The sequence below is a fragment of the Periophthalmus magnuspinnatus genome, chromosome 16 (assembly GCF_009829125.3).
Source record: "Periophthalmus magnuspinnatus isolate fPerMag1 chromosome 16, fPerMag1.2.pri, whole genome shotgun sequence".
In the NCBI taxonomy this organism is placed as follows: Eukaryota; Metazoa; Chordata; class Actinopteri; order Gobiiformes; family Gobiidae; genus Periophthalmus; species Periophthalmus magnuspinnatus.
In genome coordinates, this window is record NC_047141.1 from 17,745,867 (window position 1) to 17,771,266 (window position 25,400).

The 25,400-nt window shown below is 39.5% G+C and overlaps 1 protein-coding gene across 1 annotated transcript in view; it reads right to left on the reverse strand.

Moving 5' to 3' along the window:
* Nucleotides 1-25,400, reverse strand: part of LOC117384187 (intermembrane lipid transfer protein VPS13B-like) — a 270,989-nt gene that overhangs the window by 50,938 nt on the left and 194,651 nt on the right. Inside the window, exons 42-47 of the mRNA XM_033981473.2 lie at nt 24,282-24,466; nt 13,729-13,925; nt 11,917-12,098; nt 11,525-11,745; nt 11,267-11,398; nt 4,786-4,947 (exon numbers count right to left, since the gene is read on the reverse strand). Of these exons, the coding sequence (XP_033837364.1) occupies nt 4,786-4,947; nt 11,267-11,398; nt 11,525-11,745; nt 11,917-12,098; nt 13,729-13,925; nt 24,282-24,466 (1,079 nt within the window). The remainder of the gene's footprint in view (nt 1-4,785; nt 4,948-11,266; nt 11,399-11,524; nt 11,746-11,916; nt 12,099-13,728; nt 13,926-24,281; nt 24,467-25,400) is intronic.

Here is a 25,400-nt window from a genome sequence, read left to right on the forward strand (position 1 = left end):
ATAGAACCAGACACCTAAGTTAAAGGCAGCAAGAGAAAAGAATCAAAGACAGACCATATGCAATGTAGTATTATAAAGTATTTTAATTGCCTGCTGTTCTTTTTTGTACAATTTTGCTGGAACTTGATACAATTTTCAGCTTCTATTAATGCTACTTCGGATCATGCTATAGTAGCATTGTCCAAAGTAAGATTAATACCATATTTAATTTTAAAAAGCAAGAACATTGTGATGTTGTGATGGTATGAGTGAATTTGGCAAGGAAATTGATTTATGACAAAGCACCTCCAAAATGGCCACTAGAGCAGTGTTCAAGATTAATAATTCATTAGTTATAAAGTGCATTTCAAGACGCTGGTATCTCTCATCTGGTGTCTCCTATCTATGTACTAACCTCTGCTTGGATTCTGATGAGATCAGGAGATTTGGCAAAAATCTTACTAACAAACATTTTGCATATACTATAACGTTTCTCAACATGGTATGTCTCGCTAGCTAGTACTTAACACTCACAAGCTGTCAGTGAACTATAAATCTTGATCAGTAAGAGGGATGGACACTGTGTTTGGCCACTGTACAGCCTACTATGAGTGCTAAGTACTGTACATGGCTCATCTTTGCCCTGGCTTCTCTTTCTCTGCCTCCTCCTGTTTGACTCACACAGGCCTGTATGCCATCTATTTATACAACTACCCTTCTCACCCCTGTATGGGCAGTTGTATTTTAACTTCACTATCCTTAAATTCTACTGTATTTTGTTAAAGATGACCTCATATCCAATGGATTCTCAGGAGAGCAAGGGGGAGAGGGGGGACAGATTATTTTACATGAGTAGCTCTGGGTTGTGTGTGCGTGTGGTGAGTGGACAAGTCAGCTGGGACATCATACCACAGACATGAGGATAGGAGTTTGACACGCTGAGCTTGGCCATTAACAGACTGGAGAATGAGAGAGAGGCTGTCTCTCTTGAGAGTAGAGAGAAGAGAGCGTGAATAAAGAGGGATAAGAGAAATACTTTTAAAAGAAATTATTCATTTAAAAAAGGGCCATCAATTTCCATATATTCATTGATCAATTACCTAGTGGTGTAATCTTATTTACAATGTTCTATTTTAGTGTAGTGATGCACTGCTAAATATGTAAAATAGTTAGGATTTAGTGGTCTTTTTCACGGGCCACATATAGAGACATATTTGAAGTGGACTGGTGGTCAATGCAGCAAGTCATTCAGATGGGTATATTTAACATGTGCTTTGAAAGAGCCATTGTACCTTTAATAAGACTTAGTACATTAATTTTAGGCCTGTGTCATAATGCAGTGTTTATTGCCTATTATCATTTGAGCCAATTCAGCAGGAACAGACCAAGAAAAATTGGTCTGAGGGCTACATTTGGCCCCTGTGCCATACTTCGGACACACCTGTTTTAGTGCATCTAACAGGGATTAAAACCAAATCATCACCTCTGGTCCAGGACAGAACTGGATCTCCTACTGGAGGCAGGGACAGAAGGCAAGAATAGGACCCTGACAGGGGCTAGTGATGTCAGCAACGGTGGTCCCAAACAGAGGGGACTGTGAAAGGGACAGAGACAGCATTGGGCGCTCCTTTGCTGATATTGGACAGTGTTGAGAGAAAGACTCAAAAGTGTGACAGGAGATGGTCCAGCTCTCCTGATCTCATCACACTGCTGGAGGCAAGAATCAAGACTAAAGAAAATTAACATGTCATGGGAATACTGGAGAGACACTACACTGCAGAAGAGCGTGTGGTCAGCTGTGGATGTGGGCCTGAACTTGGAGGATCTAAAGGACTGTATGAGGACACAAACCACCAGTGAAGAGCTCATTCTAGTCATAACATTTAAATATTCTTCCAAAATCTGCAGCCTATCAGAAACAACAATTATTACTGGCCTGTCCCTGCTTTGCAACTTTAGTGATCCCCATATGAGCTAATTTAGATCCCAAAAGTGTTCACTGCTTAGGCAATGGACTAATGAAAGTGTGTAATGGGCTGGAACACAAGAAAAGGCTAAAGACAAAATGAAATGTCCCAAGGATATTGAATGTATGCTGTAAGGGGAAAAACAGGGGATGGGGTGAAAACATAGATGTCAGTAAAAAGCTGGAGTCATCACTCACACAAGCAGACCTGCTATTAGCACTGTCCGCCCCATTTGCTCTAAACAGCCGTTGAGCTACGAGTTGTTCAGCACTGTATTTGGTGTTAAATTATAGAGAAAATGTAAAATATATGGGTTGCAGTAGGAAGAAATGAGTGTGAAGAAAGACACAAAACAGTCTGCGTACCATTGGCTGTGCAGGATGTGAAGCTGTGGAAGGCAACAGGTTAGAGGCTAATTGGGTTGGGAGTAGCTCTGGGTTAAATTGAAGAGCTAAGGTCATTGAAGTTGACATTTAGTGAGAGACGAACTATGACGATTTCAGTAGTTTTAGACACTTAAAGGAACAGGGGATCTAAACAAAACAGTGCAACCACTTAAGCAGCGATTAGGAAATTTGCGACTACAACAACATATTTTGATGAACAACCTACAATAAAGAAATACAACTATGTCTTATCAGCTTGGCTATTTTTATAACCCATAATGTAATTAGATGAGGCTGTGTTGGACATATTGGCAGGTACTTTATCATCAAGCTCAAGTAGTAAGTACTGCATGTACAACTTTTCTTGTTTATCTAGTTTCACAAATCATGTTCAACTAAGGCTCACATATTTCATATACCACAAATTAAAAATGGAAGGAATTGCACATGAAACATTCTGGGATAGCATTCTTCTCCTATGATGACATTGGCCTGAAGATGGACTTTTTTCATCTAAAACATCCCTAGGTCATTTTTACTGAGAGATATAATGAACCTCTTTTGAACATGAATGGAAATTGCTATTAAAGGGATTGTATTTATTTAAAATTTCTTATAAAGTAACATTTAGGTTTTTTTTGTGTTTTTTGTTTGCCCCAGACTGACTGGATCAAATTGAGACCCATATATGTTGTCTGCATCCATCTATAAAAAATTTGGGTCAGCTGATAAACCAGGAAGTAATGCTGGTGTGCTGTTAGCATCCTAGTTGTTGCTAGCAGTGGCATAACCACAAGTATTGGTTAAATATTTTCATTTTCAGTATAAACTATAGCAATTACAGGGTGGATAGAGAATTGGCACAAGATAAAATATTTGTGCACAATGAACATTTTTTTTGTGTGTGCACTTATCCACCTAGCTTGTGTGTATGTGTGTTTAATATGAGTGAGGTAAGAACAAAGATTAACCATGGTGGATGATTAATATAACTTGACTTACTGACTTACTGTGAGCAATTATGGCCATGTCTTTTCTCAAGCCTGGCTTTCTCACACTCACGGTGCAACAAATGGGGGTCTCGGAACATGTGCATACCAAACACACACGCAGATGCCACGGATCGCCACGCAGCCCACCCTCCGCTCAACCTCAAAACCACCAAGGGTTAAATATAATCAATCTTCTTTAACAATGCTGTCAGGAGAGTGTCTGAGAACGCTGACAGACACAAACTGTTGCCCGTGCACTATTGTTAGCCCAGGCCACAAACAGTGTGAGCATATCTCTCCACATTCAGTTTAGCCTATGGACAAAAGCATTTTATGTGAGGTACACACTTGTATTCTCCTGAGAGTCAGTGTATTTATGCTGAGCTTGTAATGCTTCCCATGCTCACTGTGGATTCATAACTTAGTAAACATGCAATAGTCATGACAGTGTATCAGACCAGATCTGACGTGATGTCATTTTTGGAATGACCAACCTGAGTGGTTTGACTGACCACACTCCTAACATTAATAGCAGGCTGTAGCCACATTAGCGGCTAATGACAACAAAAGATGACTAAATTGAGACCAATGTGGCTGTATCCTCCTCATCTCAGAACTGTAAAAACTCCAATTAATACCTTTAGTTGAATAGCAGGCTATCCTTTAACACACACATTGGAACTTCAAATTCAAATAGGTTTTCTTCTCAGGAATAAAGTCTGTTTTTCATATAAAAAGGAAACTATTAATTCAATCTACAGTCCTTTCTTCTCTAGATTATGGTGACATTATTTATGGTCACACAGGTTAAGGTCAAACAATACTTACTATACAATCGCTATACCCACCACTGTGTACAGCAAGGTTGACTGGACCTCACTGTAGACCCGCAAGACTTATACACACCCACATTTTCATTTACACATTTATATTGGCCAAACTTTCATAGTATCTCACCCCCCTGACTTAATTCAATTATCATCATTACCATACTAGGTCTCTGGAGAGACTGACCTTAGCAGTACCACAAATCTACACAGAGCAAGGGAAAACTGGGATTAAAATCTGTATACACACTCACATCATAGGGACCTGCCTTCCAATGGAGACAAAAATCAGTTCCCCATGACATATAGCCTTTAGTTTTTAGATCAACATTATTTAAGGTACAAAGGGGTAAAAACAGGTTGCGATTATTATTATTATTATTATTATTATTATTATTATTATTATTATTATTATTATTATTATTATTATTATTATTATTATTATTATTATTATTATTATTATTATTATGCAATTAGGTTAAGGATAGGCAAGTAGTAACTATGGTTAAGGTTAGGATCAGTGTCTGGGAAATGAACGCAAGTCAGCATCATGTTCCCATGAAGCATGGAAACCCACCAATATATGAACATGTGTCTATGCTTGGGTGTGTATGCAGGTGGGCAGATCTTATACCTGTGGGGACTTGTGAGACCTCCAGCTGTACTGATGACTGTGGAGGCTGGCCAGCAGCACATTCTCGTCTGTGTCCACCTGACCAAAGCGCAGTGTCTCGTGAGTGTCGTTACAGATCACATAGTGGCTGTACACAAGCTCCTCTGCCTCAGGGTCACCATTCTGCAATGAGGACACAAAGAGATTATTTTTAGAACTTAGATTTAGAGATTATTAAAAAAATATTTTAACAAACTTTTAGTATAAGTGGTTTGCGTTTATAGCAATTTTATATATTACAATACTGTCTGTGATTTATTTAAGTTTTTAGAAAGTTTTAAAAATCCCACACATAATGCATTTTATTTGCGTGATACTATGAAAACAGCTTGTCTGGGATTTGAAGGCCAAATCCATTCACAGTTAAAGTGAAACCTCCTGGAGGCCTAATCCTTTGGCAGGCCAGCGGTTTCCTCACACCCTTCATAAAACAGCTAAATGTTAAGTCTATGCTCCGATAAACAACTTTGGACATGTCAACCCATTTCAAATGGCAACTTGCTTTTTTCAAACATTTTTTCACTATGAAATGAGCCTCTCAGTACTGGGCATTCCTCACAGTAAGACTCATCAATTCATTGTGGTTTGTTAGAAGAAAACAATATGGTGGAGTCTGTCCCACCTAAAGCAATGGGTCAGTGGGCTGCAGAGAACTGCAGTCATGCAAACTGTATGTGGAGTCCAACTCATATATCAGCTAGACTTTAATGCTACTACCAAAGTTTTACTCTCCACATATTTCACCTTACCTCCAACTGTTTCAAAATGCAGCAGCTAGGCTTCTCACTGGTTTTAATCAACGACAACACATCGTTTTAGCTATGTTAGCTTCCCTTCACTGACTGCCTGTGTGTTTTAGAATAGATTTTTACATGTGACTGACCACTTTTAAAGCTAAGCTTTGGAATGACTTGCCTGAGGAGATAAGGCTTGCACCATCAATATCATTTTTTAAATGCACTTCTTAAAACTCCCTTTTATCGTCAGGCCTTTTTATGAATTGACTTCTATTTTTATGTGTATCTTATCTTTTCTTTGCATTTCTATGTTTGTTTTGTAGGTTATGGGCTTATTGTAGTTTTTGCTTTGTAGTGAAGCATATTGTAAACTTATTATTATTATTATAATTATTATTACTATTATTATATGTCACCTTATGTTTTTGCTTTACCTAAAGATACCCAATAATTCTAATTTACAGTGAAAACAAAATGCAGAGGACAAGGAACCCTACGTATACATAATTTAACTAGGGGGTTTACACACACATAATATTTAATTACAAATAAAACCAAACACATTTTTATGTATTATTATTGTATTAAAATATAATTTTAGCATTATAAATCATAAACTATTTTCAATTGAACTACTCCACGAATCTGATGGTTAATAAACAACACTGAGTGCGTTTACAATTACTTACGCATCCTGCTTATGATTGGGTTTTTAGACTATCCCGGTTTAGTCTTGGTGCATGTACACAGCATCTCAGTAACAGTATCATGCATAAGCCATTGTAGCTGGGATATTTCATAATCTGATCTTGTATACAGGGATATGAGTATCCTGGTTTCTCATCTCGCATGTAAATATGTAATATTACAATACTGCGATAACCAGGATAAGGCTCATAACTGGGAAACCCAAGTGCACGTAAACTGACACACTGGTGCTGAAAGTTGATTAGCTGCTGTACTTTACTTTTTGTTTAAAACATCTGCTTGCTGGATGCTCTTGGAGAGATTTCAAAGAAAAGGTCTTACTTGAGGGTCTGTCTGGTTGGCACGGTAATACTGTGAAGTAACTTTTCATTGAGACCATAGCATGATATTTAGCCAATTTGTGGAAATAAATCATGGCCTTTCATTAATTGGGTCATCTGTTGACTACAAACTTTGTTATTGTAACTCAAGTAATAATTGAGATGACTAATTCTACATGGGTTGGGTTGGCACACCCATTCACTTCACGCACACAACCTCAACTCAGCGTCTCTGTATCTATGCCTCTCTGCACACTATGAGTGAGGCACTGTGTAACATACTTCCAACCCAATGGCTAAGACACATTTGGCTTGAAACAAAACATAAAGACAAAAATAAGCTTAGGACATTATGATGGCAGCTTGAAGATCACAAGAATCAAATTTTTATTGCTGTTCCTTTCCATTTTTACTGTATTTTATGTTGTACAATAATTTGAAAGTATGCACTGAAATATAATCAATTAAAAGTATGAAACCTGGTGCAAACATTAGCTTGCTGTAGCAACCCAGATTCAAGAAGTCATAAGATTGTGCAGATGTATTAAAACACCAACATACCCCAGGCGGCCCTGTACTTTCAAATGGCAGGGAGTTGGTTGATGGTTGATGGTTAAAAGAAGCTGGCAGTAACAGCTCTGAGTTCCACTGCCAAGCACGTTTGGGGTCCTGGGGTTGTTGACGCTATTGAAAACGGATGGGAAAGTTTACACCATTAAAAGCACACTTGATGATAGACGTGTGGGAAAGGTAGAACACTGCACAAATACAGACAGGACAGCTGTGAAAGTGGACCACTTCTAGTTTTATAGCCGAACACTATCTTTGCTTTCCCTACAAATGTGACACTGCGCTTTACAAACTTCCTGCTGCCATCTTTAGATGCCAATGCTAAGCCCTAACTCTTTGATGGTATCATCTTCCCACTTGAATTCACAAGGCAACTTGATACACATGTCAGAGAGCTTCCTTGAGTAATAATCACTCCTCTTGCATCGAGGGACTTAAGGAAGACAAATATTAGGACAAAGGCATTTAAACAGTCAACACATCTTCCTTGTTAAAGCGCAAGAGATGACAGCTTGTTCCTTGGACATAGGCCCTATACCAGGCATCAAAGTATCCATTCCCCAAATCTTCCCATATGATATTACTTTAGTTTTTGTACAAAGTCTGGGTCAGATTAGGCAGAGTGGCACATATATAAATGGTAAGGTACAGTAAAAAGTCTGAGATGTAGATTGTAAATAATGGCACCCACAATGTAAGAAACACAACACCACAGAGGAAGAGAAGTGAAGCCATGGTAAGATCAATGCTGAAATATAGCGACAGCATTAGGACAGAATGATTAGCCTTAATATCAACAGGATATCCCACTATAGAGAGAAATCTATCTATAACATCTGCTGCAACTGAGAACTTTGGAAAACATGATCAACCATTAACCAGTCTTTCACTTATAGTGTCAGCCACTTTGACATTGTACATTTTCATAAACAATCTATTCTACAATCCTATCCTGAAATAGTATTTGTTACAACTCAAGAAAACTAATGAGAGCATCCTTGTTGTACGCACATGTAGCTGCCTGTGAGAACGCAGAGAGGCTAAATACTACTGGTCTTTCGTGTGGTTTCCCAACAAAGCCACTTCCCTGGGGTTAAGGGCTCGGGGGAAAGACGATTCGGAGCTGGGGTTGGGGACCCGGGATGGAGATGGAGGTATGGGTGAATGAGGTTACAGTGGTAAAGGCTGAGGTTGGGGCCAGATGGGGTGCTGTACTGGAAAAATGTCAAGCAAAAGTAGAGAGATGGTTCAGGCAAAACCAATAGGGAAATGTGGATGTAATGTTGGTTAACGTTTTAGGTAACAAATATGTTGTCTGGCTTCTTATGCAACTTTGGAATGATGAATCATAAAAGTATGACGGTAATAATTAGTGAAACCCTTGTTTAATATAATGAGAACATATAGGTGTGGTTGTGGTAATGTTATAATGATTATATTCGTAAAGAAAAGTGACAGAATATTAAGTGAAGCCCACATGCAAGTTGAAACAATCTAAACAAACATGTTACGTCCATGTTTGTTCCAAGTTTCCCAAATCTGCACTTTTTTAATTTAAACTACTGCATTCAAACAGTCTTACATTCAATATGAAATGGGACTTGGTTTGGATAAGAGGTTGAGTAGATAATGCTATGACAAATATAGTATTAATAGGTCTGTCATAAATACAGGAAGCAACTTGACAGCTGCATTACTGTGAGCCATTAGAACTGCACAATTTGTATTATTTCCAGGAGGTAGATTTTTCACAGATACTGATCCGGCCTCTGTTACCATGACATCTACTGTGTATTATAACATACTATGACCACTATTTGAGTGCAAATTACAACCATATACCAAACGGAGCATTTTATTTCTATTTCTGCATCTGGAATCGCTCCAGCTGCTCTGCCTGCGGCGCAGTGGTATGACCATGGCCTGGTTGTGAGGTTTCGACTGTGTGGTAGATGAGGAATCTTCTTCACGGTTCACTACTGACCCTATAGGCCACATCACAACGGGCCTGCCTGCCAGCCTTGACACCAGGAAACAAGAAAATCACTCAAACAATTACACACATTCAAGAAACATCCTTCTGTTGCGGAAGGACAGCGCCTGTTAACATTTCCAACTGCTTCTGATTATGTATTCAATTAGTTTTGCAATGTATGGAAAAAGTACATGTAAAGAGTATAAGGCTGTTTGACAAGTTGGAGAGTTATGAGTCTTTTTTATATTATTTTAAGAAAATCTCAGTCACTGTTAGAACAGTTCACAAATACTAAGAACTCAACTAAAAAAGGGGTAAATGAAAGAAACAGAGGAAAAAGGAAAAAAAAAAATTCATATTAGAAAAATGCTAAAAATGCATTTTGCATTATAGGCTCAGTCCCTTTCTATCATCTCATCAGAACCACGAGGCGACATGTGTTTTGTCCCACGCAGCACACATTTTCTCACCATACGCAGGATATTTCCAATGAACAAAAGTATTCGCTTCATCCCCCAAAAGCCAAATGAGAACGCTTTTTATTAGAGCATCCTTTTGTACTTGTCCTCCATCTACCTCTTATTCCAGAGAAACTGTGGCCATATGCACAGCACATTTGCCTACTATAATTATGGTGATTTCTTCCTTGGTTTAACCAAAGTGCCGAAGGCTGGAAGTAGTTTCAGGTTTTGTACCAGTTGCCAAGCTGCTTCTGTTTAAGACTAATCAAGATAATAAATCAGGCTTAATCATTTTGCAGATATGACAGATGAACAATGAACATGTTGATGCTGTGATTAGGATTGAATCAGACTCTGTGCATGCAAGACTTTCTAAAAGCACATTTTGTACAAATATGGGTGATTTTTTCACTATACCTCATGTTGAAAGTATGCTTGGGTCTTAGGAACTGGGCAGCCATGGCATAGGAAAAGGCCAAACATATCACTCAATCAGTATAGGGGAGGCCTGTCTTAAGGCAATGACCACGTAATAACCTTATTTTTCATGCTTGAGATGTTGGGCAAAGCCATGGATACCAGCATGTCCAAAACAGCCCAGTTAAGCTGCAATGTAACCTTTCAATACAACAGCAAGCATTATTTATGGGTAAATTAACCAGCTGAAATAGGGAACATTCACTTGCTTGTGCTAAAATTTTGCAGCCAAGGGTCAAATGCATCCCATAATACCAGCACGGTTGGTTAACATCACCTGATGAGTCAATGATGCCACTGAGTGAAAACAAAGGTATTAAATCTCATGCTAGGATTTTATATAGAGTTGGTTTAATTTTATTTTCCACAGGTAAAAGATAGCAGCTGTTGGTAGAAAAAGAAAAACTGCAGCTATTATTTCTTTCACCTGGCAGGAGAGGGTGCATGCGTGTAAAAATGTATGGAGTATAGCTCATGTCTCCTGAGGCCAGTAGATGAGTCAGCAGCAGCAACAGCAGCAGAGGCACAGCTGAAAGAGAACGGTGTGCAATAGACACACATACACATTTGCGCACACACGCACAGAGGGGTGGGGGCCCAGACCAGATGAAGTCTTGGCAGGTGTCAGCACTCAAGTTTTACCGTGTTTTCGTGGGCATCGCTTCACACACAAATGAGCTGGCTACTACAGGCAGTGCTGAGAGCCGGGAACTGCGAGCTGACGAGGACCATAGCATTAAGGAGAGGCCACAAACAGACAGGGTAAAGGCCCCTAGTCAGAGTTTACATCAACCCGAAAGGCAGTGTGTTTTATGGCTCTGGCACTGCACCAACATTTTTCTCATAAAAACCCTCCATTTTGTTGTGAATTTGTTTAGCTGATACTCCATCTGGGAAAGAAAAGACTTTTAGCACAACCTATAACTATTTATATATTTTCTTATTATTTTGTGTAGATTTATGACTCCTTTGGTTGTAATATGTTCTCCATGTGCTAGATGATCAACAGGAGGATGGTTAATTTTTTAAAGCAGTCTTAGTTGTAATAGAGCTGCAACCACTATTCCATTATATAAGTCGATGCAATTGACCGACAAGTACCAACAGCTACATTTTAATTGATGTGATTTTTATGGACATTAAAAGTCTATATGTTATAAGTTTATAATTGCACAATAATAATAATAATTGCACCTGTTGCCAGCTTTTCAAAGCTGTGTCCACTGTGTGAATGGCATATTGGCTGATCCTGAAAAAGACTGGGTCCACAAACACATTTGCATCTAACATGGTGGACTGCGGACAGCACGAGGCAGTGGCCTGACCCTGAAACAAAAAGGAAATAACTATGAGACATATGTATACACAGCTAAACCTATTGAAGAAATGTGTTAGCAATATACCAAAATACACAAAAAACACACAAAAAAGACATGGATGCAGACACCATACCTGTAGCAGACAGGGTTGTACTAGCTGAAGTTGTGTTAGATTCCGGTACTCTAAAAGCTTGCATTCCAGTTGCGTGGAAAAGTTGAACTCTTGACAGTAGCGTGGCCCATTGCTCCATTGACGTAAAAGGACCCGAGGCTCCCGGGCACTGGTCACCATGAACTCCTGCTCCTGAGGCAACTTCCTGTCTGGCAGGAAGGGGCGGAGTCTATGTGGAGGAACTGTAGTATGGAAATATAAAATGAATGCACAAGTATTAACTGCCTCCTATACTCCTAAAGTTCAACTCAAGTGTTTAAATACTTTCACAGGATGTGTACCCAATATATACTTAGTATTACTGATAAGTGAATGAAATAGTACATGTACACATCATGGGACCAGCTTCATACCTGTGCCCAGCTGCTCTAGGTGATGACAGAGGTGCACTTCCATTTGGGCAAGTTTTAGAGACACCCCGAGTGACGGGACAAACCACGGAGCAAAGCAGGAGTCCACACGAGTACAGGCAGCCAGGGCCATGGGCGAGACCAGCTGATCACAGTGTAGCACTGAGCCACAGTCACTGTCCAAGCTGCAAGTAAATAAACCAGAGAAGATCAACAAACGTCTCTGAAAAAGGCTTACAATTGCTTACAACTGCAAGTGGTAATTGTAGTCTTTGTCTTAAATAAATTCCTAACAATCATGGTAATAATGAAAAGAAAAGACAAAAAAAGACAATATCAATCAAAAGCATAACCAATTGAGGCCTCCTCAGTTGGTTGCTGGACTATTTTACTCCCACAGCTCCCGGAGAACCTCTCGATGGACATTAATTGTATGTCATGGTTGATGATGTTGAATGGAAGGTAATTGAAGTGAATGACCATTTGCTCTGTAATTTGCTGCTACCATGATCCACCATAAAACTCCAGCAGGAAACGCTCAGGACCTGAAAACGCTGGTGCGGCACTGCGGTCCTTAAAAAGATAAGCATCATATGTTGACAATTTTCATTACTTCTAGTTGGCAGGAGAGCCAAGTTATTTTTCTGGTGGAAACTCAAGTATGGGAGATGAAACGAGTCAGTAAGGAAAAGCCAATCATTTATGATCAAAAAAGACAAATAATTTAAACATAAAGGAAATGTAGTGTTTGGAGTATGATTGTAATGAAATACAGATGTATATTTAGCTTCACACAGTATATGGTACAGACATTTTTTTCCCCTCTAACAAGTTTTTATATGCCTTCTCCTCTGAGGTCTTCTTAGCCGCACAGTCTGAGAAATTGGCCAGGAATATTCATTCAACATTTAGTGGAATTTGTATCCCCAAAATGTTTCTGAATGCCCAGGAGAAGATTAAAAAAGGGGTGAAAAAAGACATGTATTATATTTTTGTATTATTAGTTTTTCATTACCAGTTGAAGTGATTCAAATTTAGTGTGCTTGCAGATGTCTAAAAGCCTCTATACAAAGCAACAGCACCTTGACAAATGCAGCCTCAGTCCTCAGCTGGGACACTGTGAAGTCTTTTTGAATGGTTGTGCTCTGAAATGGTCAGGAGCTAAGCAAGTTCTAATGTGAGTAAAAGACAAAGGTGAAGAGCGGCTCAGTGACCAGAGGCAGAATCTGACACACAAGCACAGTTCAAAAAACATTTTGTTATTAGTAAGATTCTATTAATATCTACTATGTTACATATTCTTTTTTTTTTAACCATTTACAACTTTTCAGTTGTGTTGCTTTCAACACTGACTGATTCAGCCAGCATAAGAGATTATGATTGATAGAAGTGGTCATGAGGTGAGAGGAGAGTATGTGGGCTAAAACCCATCCCAGCCCAACCCAGGCCAGGCCTAGGGACGTATGAGGCAACCCAAAGGAGGTTTTACTCTCGGAGCTTCCCCCGATTAGATACACTCAAGGTAAGCAGGAAGGAATCCGGATGGGCCCTGACAGGCACTTGGTGTGCTGGGAAATCTCATTAGGCCGATCTGAACGCCTTCCAAGCCCGCTCCCAGCTCCTGCGCTCCAGATGTGGGGCGAGGGACAACGCTGGCTCATTGTATGGAGCCTGGGTGTACGCTCTGTTTTCCCTCACACCGGATGCCACCGTTACTGTTGGTCCACGCACACTCCGCAGTGCAGAGTAAAGTATTCACTAACATCCACACACATAAAGATAAATAAGTGGAGAGATGGGAGGAGATGTGCTGACCTCTGTTCATCTCCGCCCTCTCCGTTGTTATTGAGCACGATCCTCCACAGGTCTGAGGCCACCAGCTCTTTCTGCTGCTCCGTCAGGCTCAGGCTAGGCAGGTGCAGCTGGCAGGGACTGCTCTCTGACAAGCTGAACTCCCGATAAGGCACAAAGGCTTGCTGCAGCTCGTCCCAGTACTCCAGGCTGCATGGCACCTTAAACACATGTCAATATGTTCATTGGCTTAATATACAAAGCATGCACACTGGAGACATTTTGTATTAAATATTTGCTGTCAGATAGTGTAAATCACACACCGTCACTCCTTTTTGCCTCACTTTGAACTTCACACACTTATTCATTATGTTCCCCACAATAACCTCCTTTTCAGACAGACTACTGGATCAGCTACTATTATGTCCCCCGTTGATCCATCAGTCCAACAGTGATCAATGTAGTAGTTTTCAAAAAACACAATGTACTGTACTTCTTTAGATGCTGATCCCAGAGTTATGCATAATAATTACCCATCTGTGGTGGTCTGCAAGTCATCAGCTGTGACATAATAGTGACCCTTTAGACAAATAGAAGAAATGATGAGGTGATTTTTATGGTGTCTGCATTACAGCCTTGACTCGTATGTGTTTGAGACAACCAATCTTTCTCATCTACTTGAAGAAACTTTGACCGCAGACCACCAAAGCAGTGAGACAAGTCACTGTGTGACCACAGCCTGCAGCTCACAGGCCACTGTACGCTGCAAACTACCATTAGCACAAGTCCTCAAGCTGTTCCTCACACTGAATTACAATCATGTTGGGTGAGAGTTCTCACATTATGTGATGAATGGTGTGGGCCCAGTTGTGCACTCACTTTTTGCTAAATTTGCATATTGTGTGTATAGCTATAAACTGGATAAGGCTCTAGTTTGACCACCTGCTTATAACTGAACCTCTGATGGATCAAATATGGGGGAGCTCTGAGCTCCATACCTGCATCATGCCAAGGCTTAATGCACAACCCGGGGCGCGGACTCTTTATCTAGGAAAGTTTGTTCACAGAATGTATGGGTCAACCAGCTCTTTAAAATCTCTAGTCCTCCAAACACAATTACTAACCAGTGTAGAGTTGTCATCACTTCTCTCTGTGTGAGTTAGTAAGAGGACTGGGTGCAATGAAAGTATGGATATGTTTTTTCATTTCTTCTACTGTGAGGGAGCAGTGGGTGAGGTAAGCATAGCTTACATCATGTTCTAAATGCCACACAGGTTTTCCTGGAATCAATTTCTTCTAATTGTACCTGACAGAGTTGTGCACCCGCAGCCCCAGCACTAAGCCACTGGAGCGGAAACTCACTGGGCTCCGCTGAGAGTTCCCAGAGCAGAGCTGCTAACACAGAGGCCGTCTTTTTTCACCTGTGATACTCTATCCACATGACGCCATTACAAATGAGGATGTAAGGAATCTATATGTGCACTTCAAGACATTTGCATGGCTGCATGTGCGTCATGCTTGCATCTCCTGGACAAGGGCTCGGCCTTGGAGAAGAGTGGAGATGCAATGATAAAATCAGAAGAAAAATGGAAAACTTAAGTTTGTTACAGCTGGCACTAGTCTCTGTGAGGAACAGACACCTGCATACGCCATATGGATAGTATAGTGTACAGGAGAATGTATAATTGTATGTATGAAAGACAATCTGACTATATAAATGTATACACAGGTGTACATAAGCTTGTATATAACATAGTCCAACTTGCAGTTTCCGCTGCCTGATTATGTGTACCTTATCTGATAAACAACCTGTAACCCTGAATAGCTGACATTCCCTCTGCTGGATGGCTCCAATCTCTGCTCTCTGTAGTAACTATGCATAGAACTCACTACTCACAAACTCACCGCTGCTTTTCCATCTCCGACGTTATTCTAAAGCCTAAAAAGTCTAAAGCCTAAAAAGCCTATTAAGATATAAGTTTATAGGCACATGATACTAATATTACTCATAATATCTGATCAAATATTACCATGATAAAATGTGACCAGTTTTGTAAATCCAATTTGCCAAATGACTGCTATACCATAAGAATATATACCGTATTTTGCCGACTATATGTCGCTCCGGATTATAAGTCACACTAGTGACATATTTAAGTCGCACTAGACTATGACTATAAGTCACATTTTTGGGGCAAAATTTATTTTACAAAATCTGATACCAAAAACAGACATTTTATTTTTATATGCAAGTTATAATGATAACAATAAAATAGAGAACAGGCTGAATAGCAGTACAGCACTCAAGCTTAACATTCAGCTACATGAAGCATAGAAAGCGAACTGAACACGTGTCTGGTATGTTAATGTTAGATATTAATACTTAATCAGATAACAACATGCTAACACAATATATGCCAACTTGTCTACAAACACAAAAGACATAAGAGTTCTTTTGTGTTTGATGTTTACTGTGGTCTTACTTCTTCATCACAGTTCACACTGTAGAACTAACAAACACATAAAATATAACATAAGCTCTGACTCATAAGACACATATACACAAAATTGTATATGAAAGCATGGAAAAATATACATACCACTTTGACCTGCTAGTAAACAAACCGGTGAACACAAAACTTTATAATTTACTTTTCACTTGTTTCTAGTGCTCTGTCGGGTAAGACTTTACAATAGCGTAAAAGGACCGGAAAACGGGAAGTAGTTTTCGTGACCTTAAACTAGACTTATGATAAACTAAACATTGAGAAGAAAAAAAAAATCACCTTTATGGTCTTATAAATGAAGGGGAAATAAATAAGAGGAAATTAAATATGAAATGTATAAAAGAAAAAGTTAATTTTCAAACAAACACACCAGCGCCATCTAGTCAAACAAGTGAACTGTAATGTGTATAATCAACCGTTACATAACACATATTTATTCAGCTACATGAAGCATAGACAACGAACTGAATAGTATTAGGTATGTTTCATAAGATATTAACAGGTAATCATTTAACTAAAGCATAAAAAACAAGTCAACAAGTTTACTCTCAATCTCACTCCAAATCACCAAATCCATTCTTCATCCTTGGTGTCACTTCTGAATGACTCTGCCTGCTCCTGAAGGAGATGAAGCACCACTCCGAAAGTAGATGAAGCACCACTTCCACGTGGCTGTCATACTGGTAAACAAGCCAAGAGTGCCTTTGCGCAGTTGTCAGTGTGACAATAACAAAGATGTGAAATTCTATACTTGAATAATTTCACATATAAGTCACCTCTGAGTATAAGTTGCACCCCCGGACAAACTATGAAAAAAGTGCAACTTATAGTCTGGAAAATATGGTATTTCACACTCTATGTAAGAGTGAATGGTAATCATATCTAATTAAATTCGTGTAACTGTAAACTCCTAGAGTACAGGTGAAGATAAGGACATTGATTCTGGATGTACCTGTCATTAAGAGTGTGATTGGTAGCTAGCTACCTCTTACCAACCATCAGGCGAACTGAATTGACAACAGCTTGAGTACATGTATATGCAGGAAATGTCAGGAAAAGTTTTCTTAACATGCTATTCTGTCTCAGGTGGGTTCATATATGTAACAGTCAGAGTGGAAAATTAGGAATTATTCCATGCAAAGACATTCTAGCTTAGTGTTTTTGTTCTGTGAAGCCAAACTATTCAGGGGAGCGAAAAGAGTTTTGGTGGATGAGGTGTAAAAAGTTCTAATCAAAAGGGTATACAAACAGTATTTTACTTTTATAATGCATTAGTTGTGACTAATGCAGCTCTGCTTAAGTGCAGGCTAGCTAAAATAATAGTTATCTTGGCCACAATGGACTCCTGTGCATTGTTTGTTTAATGTTTCTCATGTGAATCAGCTTCCACATTCAAAACAAAAGCCTGCTCTTTTACTAATTGACCAAAAGAGAATGTCAGGAGCTTTTTATTTCCAGCGGGAAGCTGATGCTAATGGCTAATAGCAATAATAGAAAAAACAACAGCTGTTGCAGTGGTAGATGTGGCTAAAGGTTGGGCTGGTTCATTGCGTTTCATAGAGGTTTAGTGATATCAGACGCAGCAGGCCAGGCGGCCCACTTGAAAGGGTGTCCCAAAGTGGCACACGCACACTGGGAACAGCAGGGGAGCAGATGGTGTGATATTGCTCTAAAGATCAAGGAAATTGCATTGGATAAAATGTGGGTTATTAAAATGTAATAAGAATGGCTTTGGAATAGGCTTGTAAAATTGCTAAAGTCAGCAGTTTGGAGAGAGGATCAATTTGGAAAACTGATAAAATTGCCACATGACGCATAATTTGTGATAAAGAAGATCTGAACGCCATAGACTATGTCTACAGAGGGCATATTTTTTTAAAATAAAGTACATATGGTTCCTTGTATGGAAGGTTGTTTTCTGCATTTGTCACTGGACAACATGTCACAAAACACCACCACGTTGAGAAGGGTGAAATGCCTACTAAGCTTATAGAATTATATATTATTTTGTCATTAAATAACATAGAGAGCAAATTTTATTTCACAGCTGTTTTTAAATGGTTGTAAGTAGTGAGTGGCTGAACCAAGCCAGACCTATTTAAAATCTGTCAGGAATGGTGTAATGATACAAATAAGAGTTGTCAGTCATTGCTATAAAATGTGATACACTAGAAATAATATGACACACGATTTGTCTGCTATAAATTTTTAAATCCATAGTTACAAGTTACACACGCATTGTTGGAAAGTTGTGTTGAAATAAAGACAAGGAGACAATTCCCTGCAAGGCCAATCATGGAAAAAACTATGCACCTATCCTGTTCCATTATAAACTGAAGCAGAATTAAAGTTGTTACCGTGCATTTGAACATAGCACATCTCGTCTTTCTCCCCTGAGCTGAGGTCAAGTTAAAGTATAGCTCCTGTGTTTACTTCTGGTTTCTCCGGCTGCAGAACCCCACAGCGGCAAAAGCAGGGGAAGACAAATGAGAAAAGATGGAAAAAGCTATTGGACACCTGCTTATGATTCAGAAACTGGGACCACACGGCTCTGGGAAGGTGGGAATGACTCACCTTCTTCTCCTACTCTACATATCTGCTTTCATCACCGAGGCCCTCTACAGGTGGGAACCGGTGAACGCTTCATTACAAATGTCCATGTTATTCTCTGCAACCCTGTACAACCGTATGCAGAAACAGCACAGCCAGCAATTTGATTTTGAGTAATGACAAAAGGATCAAATTCCCCTTCAGAGATACTGGAACCAGTTTGGAAAACCACAACTATTTAAATGCAGGAAATCTTGATTTTATAAAATGTTAATATGATCCGCCTCTGGGACAAGGGTAAGCGGCATGGCTGAGAGCAAGAGCCCCCTGTCCGACCCCACCTATTCATGTGTACAGCAGGGTGGAGACTGTGTGACAAAATTAGACTGAAAGTGAGATGGGTGAAACAGTGGAATAAGTGGATCGCCTTGTTTTGGTAGTCCTGACATCAGCCCATTTGAATGCCAAAATTTAAAACACTTCAAAACAGAAATCCAGAGGAAACAAATCAATTAATTGACTTTTGTTGCATGTGTGTCAACAAAAATGTTGTATGGTGGGCAAAAACATGGGCAATCAAAGGCATTTCAAATGTTTCAATTCACCTACATATTTAATCTTATCCCCATGGGATCTTGATGGGTATATGGAGAGTTAGCACACTCTTGCTCCAAAATATTTCAAAAGCTAGACAACTAATCTGCTCTGTGTAGAGTCCACATATTCTCCCCCATGAGCTGTCTCACAGTTTCCCTTCTTCCATTATCCAATATTAGTGACCTGTGGATGCAGAGGACTTGTCTGCCAAAAATAAACCAAGTAATTTATTATAAATGTTCAGATCCACATAAGCCAGAAAAATATGAAATGGTATTCTGAAAGAAAAAAGAACATAATTTACTCATGTAACACTGTAAATGTATCTGCATGCTTGGTATGTGAAGACTTAATGCGTAAAGTACAAACACTAATACTACTGTAATGACAGAGGGCAGTGACAGGACATGGGGAGGCCTGCACTTTTGTCCTTATTTCTTTTTCTTTCCCTGCGCCTCTCACTTCCCATTTCTCAAAATCTATCAGCCTCCATCTCCGCGTGGCCACATGGTAATTTTAGAGCCCTGAGAAATTATGACTGCTTTCTTTCTCTCTCTCGACATGTAAAGCAAATGAAATTCCTCTGGAACACAAGCAAAGCCATTCCATTACTTTAATTTGTAGGGCAGCATTTCCGATTTCTGTAACTGGGATTTCTCTCTGGTCTGGGGAGAAATAAAAATGAATTAATGAAGACTTTTATGTTTTGAATAAAAGGAACTTTTGGTTAAAGTTTGCCAGGAAGAGAAATCCCTTATTTCCGAGATCAAACATTGGCTAAGTGCCATCTTAACTCCTCTGTGTACATACAACAGGCTCATGAGAGGAACTATACACAGCAAGATGTAAGCATGACCAATTTAGATGAAGATCTGTATTATGAATAATTTTCTTCTCATCAGCACTTACAGGTGGCCATTTCATAGTTTGGATCTGAAGAAAGGTACTGCATTTTGGAAAATAGACTTGAGATCATTTCCATCATACTTCACCATGTGGAAATGGAAGGCGGCCCAATAGAATGTGCAAACCTTGCACAGCAAGATGAATTCCTGCGATGTTTCTGAGTTCATGATCACAGGGCAGCATTGCAGTTTAGGCAGGAGCCAAAGACCAAAACATACATGGTGGTGCCAATGGACGCACTTCAATCTCTTTTAGCAGAAATATGGAAAAATTTAATTGGGAATTTGTCATGGGAAAGATATTCATTTGAGAGCCTCTTCTTTCCAGCCCCACCTTGTGGAATCTCATCACCAGTAACCCTTTAACAGATTTGACAAACAGAGCTACTGAACATAACAGTGGACTGAAGATGTCCAAACCACATGCTCATCTGCTATAGGTCTTCAAGTCTTCAAGTTCAAGTTATCAATCCAAGTCATATTCATTTGAATCTACATTTACCTAATGCAATAGAAATAACCTTTCCCATATCTAGCTCTGGCCACTCCTATGAGGGCCTCATTCAAAATACACACACGCTCACTGTTTTCCCAAGTTTTACCGGTTTGGCGGGGGAGGTTTGGCTGTGCACATGCATGCATGCGATCACATACTTGTGCATGTTGGAGGAGAAAAATATAGGCCTATATATTCAATAGATTTATAATTAATTATTTAATATTGTATTTAATAATGTTAATATTTAATATTAACTATGAAATGGCTATAAAACACCTTATAAACATACTTTCAGAAGTTTGGGTGTTCATGTTTTCATTAAATGAGCTTATAGTTTGTTTAATTTCATATTAAGACCTTAATTATTTGCAGTAAAGAATTCTGAAGTTATGACCTAATACAGTTATTAATGGTGTGCTTCTGAATAAAAGCAGTAGCAGCCAAAATCAACACTGCAGTCATAGAAGCAAACCTCACTTTTCATCCTCTCATTGCTTTAAAACATATGCAGTGCACACTTCAATTTATCTGTCAAACAAATTATGCTAACTTAGACTTATGTAAATTAGTGTATTTGCCTTGCAAAGTGCCATTAAGCATTAATATGCATTTTATTATCATCTACAAAGTCTGGTTTAAGATACTCTTGAGCTGGGACAGTTTCTGCATGTGTCCCTGTGTTATAACCTGGAGAGGCAGCGCTGCTACCGCTGCTGTGAGAGGAGCATTAAGACTAGCGGAGCCGAATATGGCATAGTAGACGGCATCACATTGACTGACGGACTGGACTAGGCAGGCAAAGTATGAGAGAGTACGGACTGGATTTCTATGAATATAGCAGTTTCTTATACACCAGCAGACCGGGGGTGGGGATGGGGTGGGGGGGCTGTGAGCGGGGCGCTCTGCCAATACAATGGTAGGGGAATCCAATGTTAATTATTGAGAAGAACTCATACTCACATCCAAAGCTGCTACTATTTCCCAACTATTTTCACCGCATTGTCATGTGCCTCGTACATCAGTGTCTGAAGTGCTGCTCACACAATAACAAACTGGACGAGCTCTTGCACTGACCGCTCATTTCGTCAGCTGCAGCACACCCCTCCCTGGGTCCTGTCCTGGGCTGGAGACGGGATATTTTCACAGAGCGGCTGTGAGCATCGCTGAAGACACTACCTCCCTGAGTGACTATCCATCTTCATCTCCACAGACCCTCCTCCCTTTTCCTGCTCCACTCTTCTGTCAATCGAACCCTATTAACTCTCCTCTCCTCATTCTTGTCTATTACACAGAGTCATCTTCTACCATCAGTCTTACTGTAACTTAATATGAGGACAATCAGCCCAGGGCTTAGAAGTGTGCTAGTTAATGACTTTACAGTGGGGAGTGAGAAGTCGGACATCTGCAGCACCTTGTAATATCTTGGCCTACCTCAGATTCAGCACAGACAAAACTGAGGTGAACATCTATAATAGAAAGAACTTCTGACAAAACTTCTGACAAAAGTGAAGATAGAGGAACTGACTGAAGGTGTGCAAATACTGCAAATAGAGCACTCAACAGCAACATCTTCATCCTATATTTAAGTTATGATACAAACAAAATTAAAATATAGGATACAAATTAACCCCACAAAATTATACTGTAAGATAGTGTTTTCTTGCATTTGTAACACATTTGCAATTATTGTCGATTAAATGAGTTAGATGTAATTCATTAACTTATAACCACTGGGCCCAAAATGACAAAATCGTACTTTTCTAATGGTATTTCTGTTATAATCTTGTGCCTTGTTTAAACTGTAACCATCATCAGTTTGGGCCTTGAGCCAATTGTCCAAAAATATAAGTATTATGTAATTCCAAGCAAACAAATGTGTTAATTTTTAGTCTTATTTTAGTCGGACAGGCCCAAAATAATTTTAACACATGTTTGCCGCACCCCAAAACTATTTTTTTATGTAAGTAAAAATGTGTGGGAAGCCTCTCTCAAACTGGAACGAGAAGCAGGCAGCCGACAGACAAGAGGATAAGTGATAGATGGAAAAGTGGGATGTCTTGTCTCCCACTGAGATCCTGTAGACTCAGTAGCTGCTGTAGGCTGCCAAAATATAACCTCATCTGGGCCTGGACACACCTGGCCCTTCACACCACAGCAGAGATGGCTTCCCCAGCTGTCCGAGCGTGTATTACATGTTTGGAAGGACAGCAGGGGTCTGTGTCATTCAATAACATGGAGGGTATGGGAGTTCTCATGACTCATATACTGGGGAATCATAAAGGCACACAACCCGTCTTACAGACACTTTATTTCTCTATGGGTGCAGGTGACGTTAATCACAGACCAATGCGTGTTATGTGAAGATCCTACTTTTATTGTAGGGCTGTTCAAGTGTCCACCCTGTGTCAGACAGCAGAGCTTTATGTGGTAGCAAGTTACCTTTTACATTTTTAAGAGAATTTTTTTTTATGGCCATAAGGATATACAAGAAAGGATGTGCAATGTGGATGGGTTAACCACTGAAGTACAAACCTGTCTAGAGAATCAACAATCTACTAGTGTAGATTAAAAAAAAAACTTTTGTGTTTTGTTATCTATAGGCAGCATACAGCCAATAGGTATTGCATTTTATCTCACATCAGTACAGGAATGATTTTAAAGATTTCACACTTGAGCCACGGTGAATCCCCAACTAGCTTCATATCCAAGTTCACTACATCCATAGATCTCCTCTTTGGCCTTTGTCTTAAACCCCCAGCAAACCTCTTTTAAATCCTCATGTCTAAAATAGCCTATCTATAAAAAACACAAAAGCTGTCCCTCTGATACATTAATTTTTAATGCTATGCCTCCTTACACATTGATTGCAAAAACAGAGTTTTGCTGTGACGGTAACAGCAACTAGCATGCTAGCATGCACTTCCTGATTATCAGACCATAAAATGATTTCATATTAGACAGTATTATTGACCCCCATAGCTGCTTAAACAATATATCTGCACTGTGGCAAGACACATTTTGCCCAAAAACAGTGGCTTGAAATGAAAACACCTCTCAAACATTTTGTCAGTTGTGTATCAGTATGGCCTGTGTTTCATACTGAGGAAAGTCATCTTTTAACATAGCTCAAGCCCAGTGTAGACTCTGGTAGATGTACCACTGGTGGTACACAAGCTCCTTCAGGTGGTACTTGAACAGCTCTTTTTTTCCACATTTTTGTCCTCCTTTGAATAATTTCTTGTTAGAACAATATTGACAATGATGTACTGTAAAGAGTCAATAAGAACTAATCTAGAACCAATCTAGCCCTAGACTAGACCTGGAATAGTTATAATATATACCTATATACCTGGTTTAGATCTAGTGGTCCTTGAAAAGACAAATTTCTTTCTTTGGTGGTACTTGGTGTTAAAAGTTTGAGAACCACTGCTCTAGCCCAATAGAACCTCGAAAAAATGATTTAATATAGCAGCCCCACCTGTGCTTTTAAAACTTGAAGGCAAATGTGTGATCTCTTACCTGCAGGATGTCTCCCAGGTCTGCAGTGCTGATCTCTGGATCTTCAGTGGTGTTGAAAGGGATGGGTGTAATCCTCACAAAGGTTAGGACACGGGGCTCGGGGTACCTCCACAACATTACTCCAGGACAGTCTTCAGTTTCACTATAAAACACAACCTCATGGGGTCCAGGTTGCCGCTGCAAAGCTGCAATGGCAGAGAAGATGTCATGGTTAGAAGAAATGAGATTTGATCCACCAGGGGTTTATTTATGTTTTGTCATAAAAACGTTGGTGAGGAAAAAAATATTACAGAATAAAAGTGATAAAAGATTGTTTCAACTGGATTTGAATTGAAGTTAACAAAGTATATTTTTATCGAGCAGTTTTCTGTGCTAAAATAGCAACAGCTAAAATTTCAACAAAAAAAGCTGTTGAATAGATTAACACGCCACTGGGAAGGGTTTCAAAAAAAGACAATAAAACATTAAGAGGTGTAGAAAAAGATGAGAAATACAGCGCAATGGTGCAGGGTGCACCTTTTGGTGCAGGGTGCACCTTTTGGAGTTGCAAGTCCTACATTAAAGACCAACGTGGCTGTGCTAATAATGATTATTTTTACTGTGGTGTGTGAGCTGTGTGCAGAGAAAGAATGCTGTATAAGTTTCCATGCTTCAGTCTGTTTATATGTGTGTATAAACAGAGGGGCTGAGTAAACATTTTCAATATTGGATAAACAGTCATTGATTGAACCATGCCAAGCACCTGCAAAAAGTGGATCTCACTGGACCAAACGTCTGAGTGGTGTTTGACTTAAGTCGTGGCTGCTGTTTGGGATTCAAGTCCTTTGGAAAAATGTTTATTTGAAAAAAACAGTGAGGCAGAGAACTGCTTGTTTGGCCCCTGGGGTACCTGGACATAAATACATGGCCTTCAATGCTGAAAACACATTTCAAGGGCTTGTGAAATTTGTCTGTGGTTCATTTGTCCTTTGTGTCAGTGGTGAAAAGCTCACTTCTAAGTGGACAGTATTGCTCTTTAGTAAAGAGCGTAAAGAGAAACAAAATAATTACAAGTGTGTTTTTTGTGGATTGATCCTTCTTTCTCCCGTCTTTCCTTGAATCCCTGTGTTGACCGCGGGT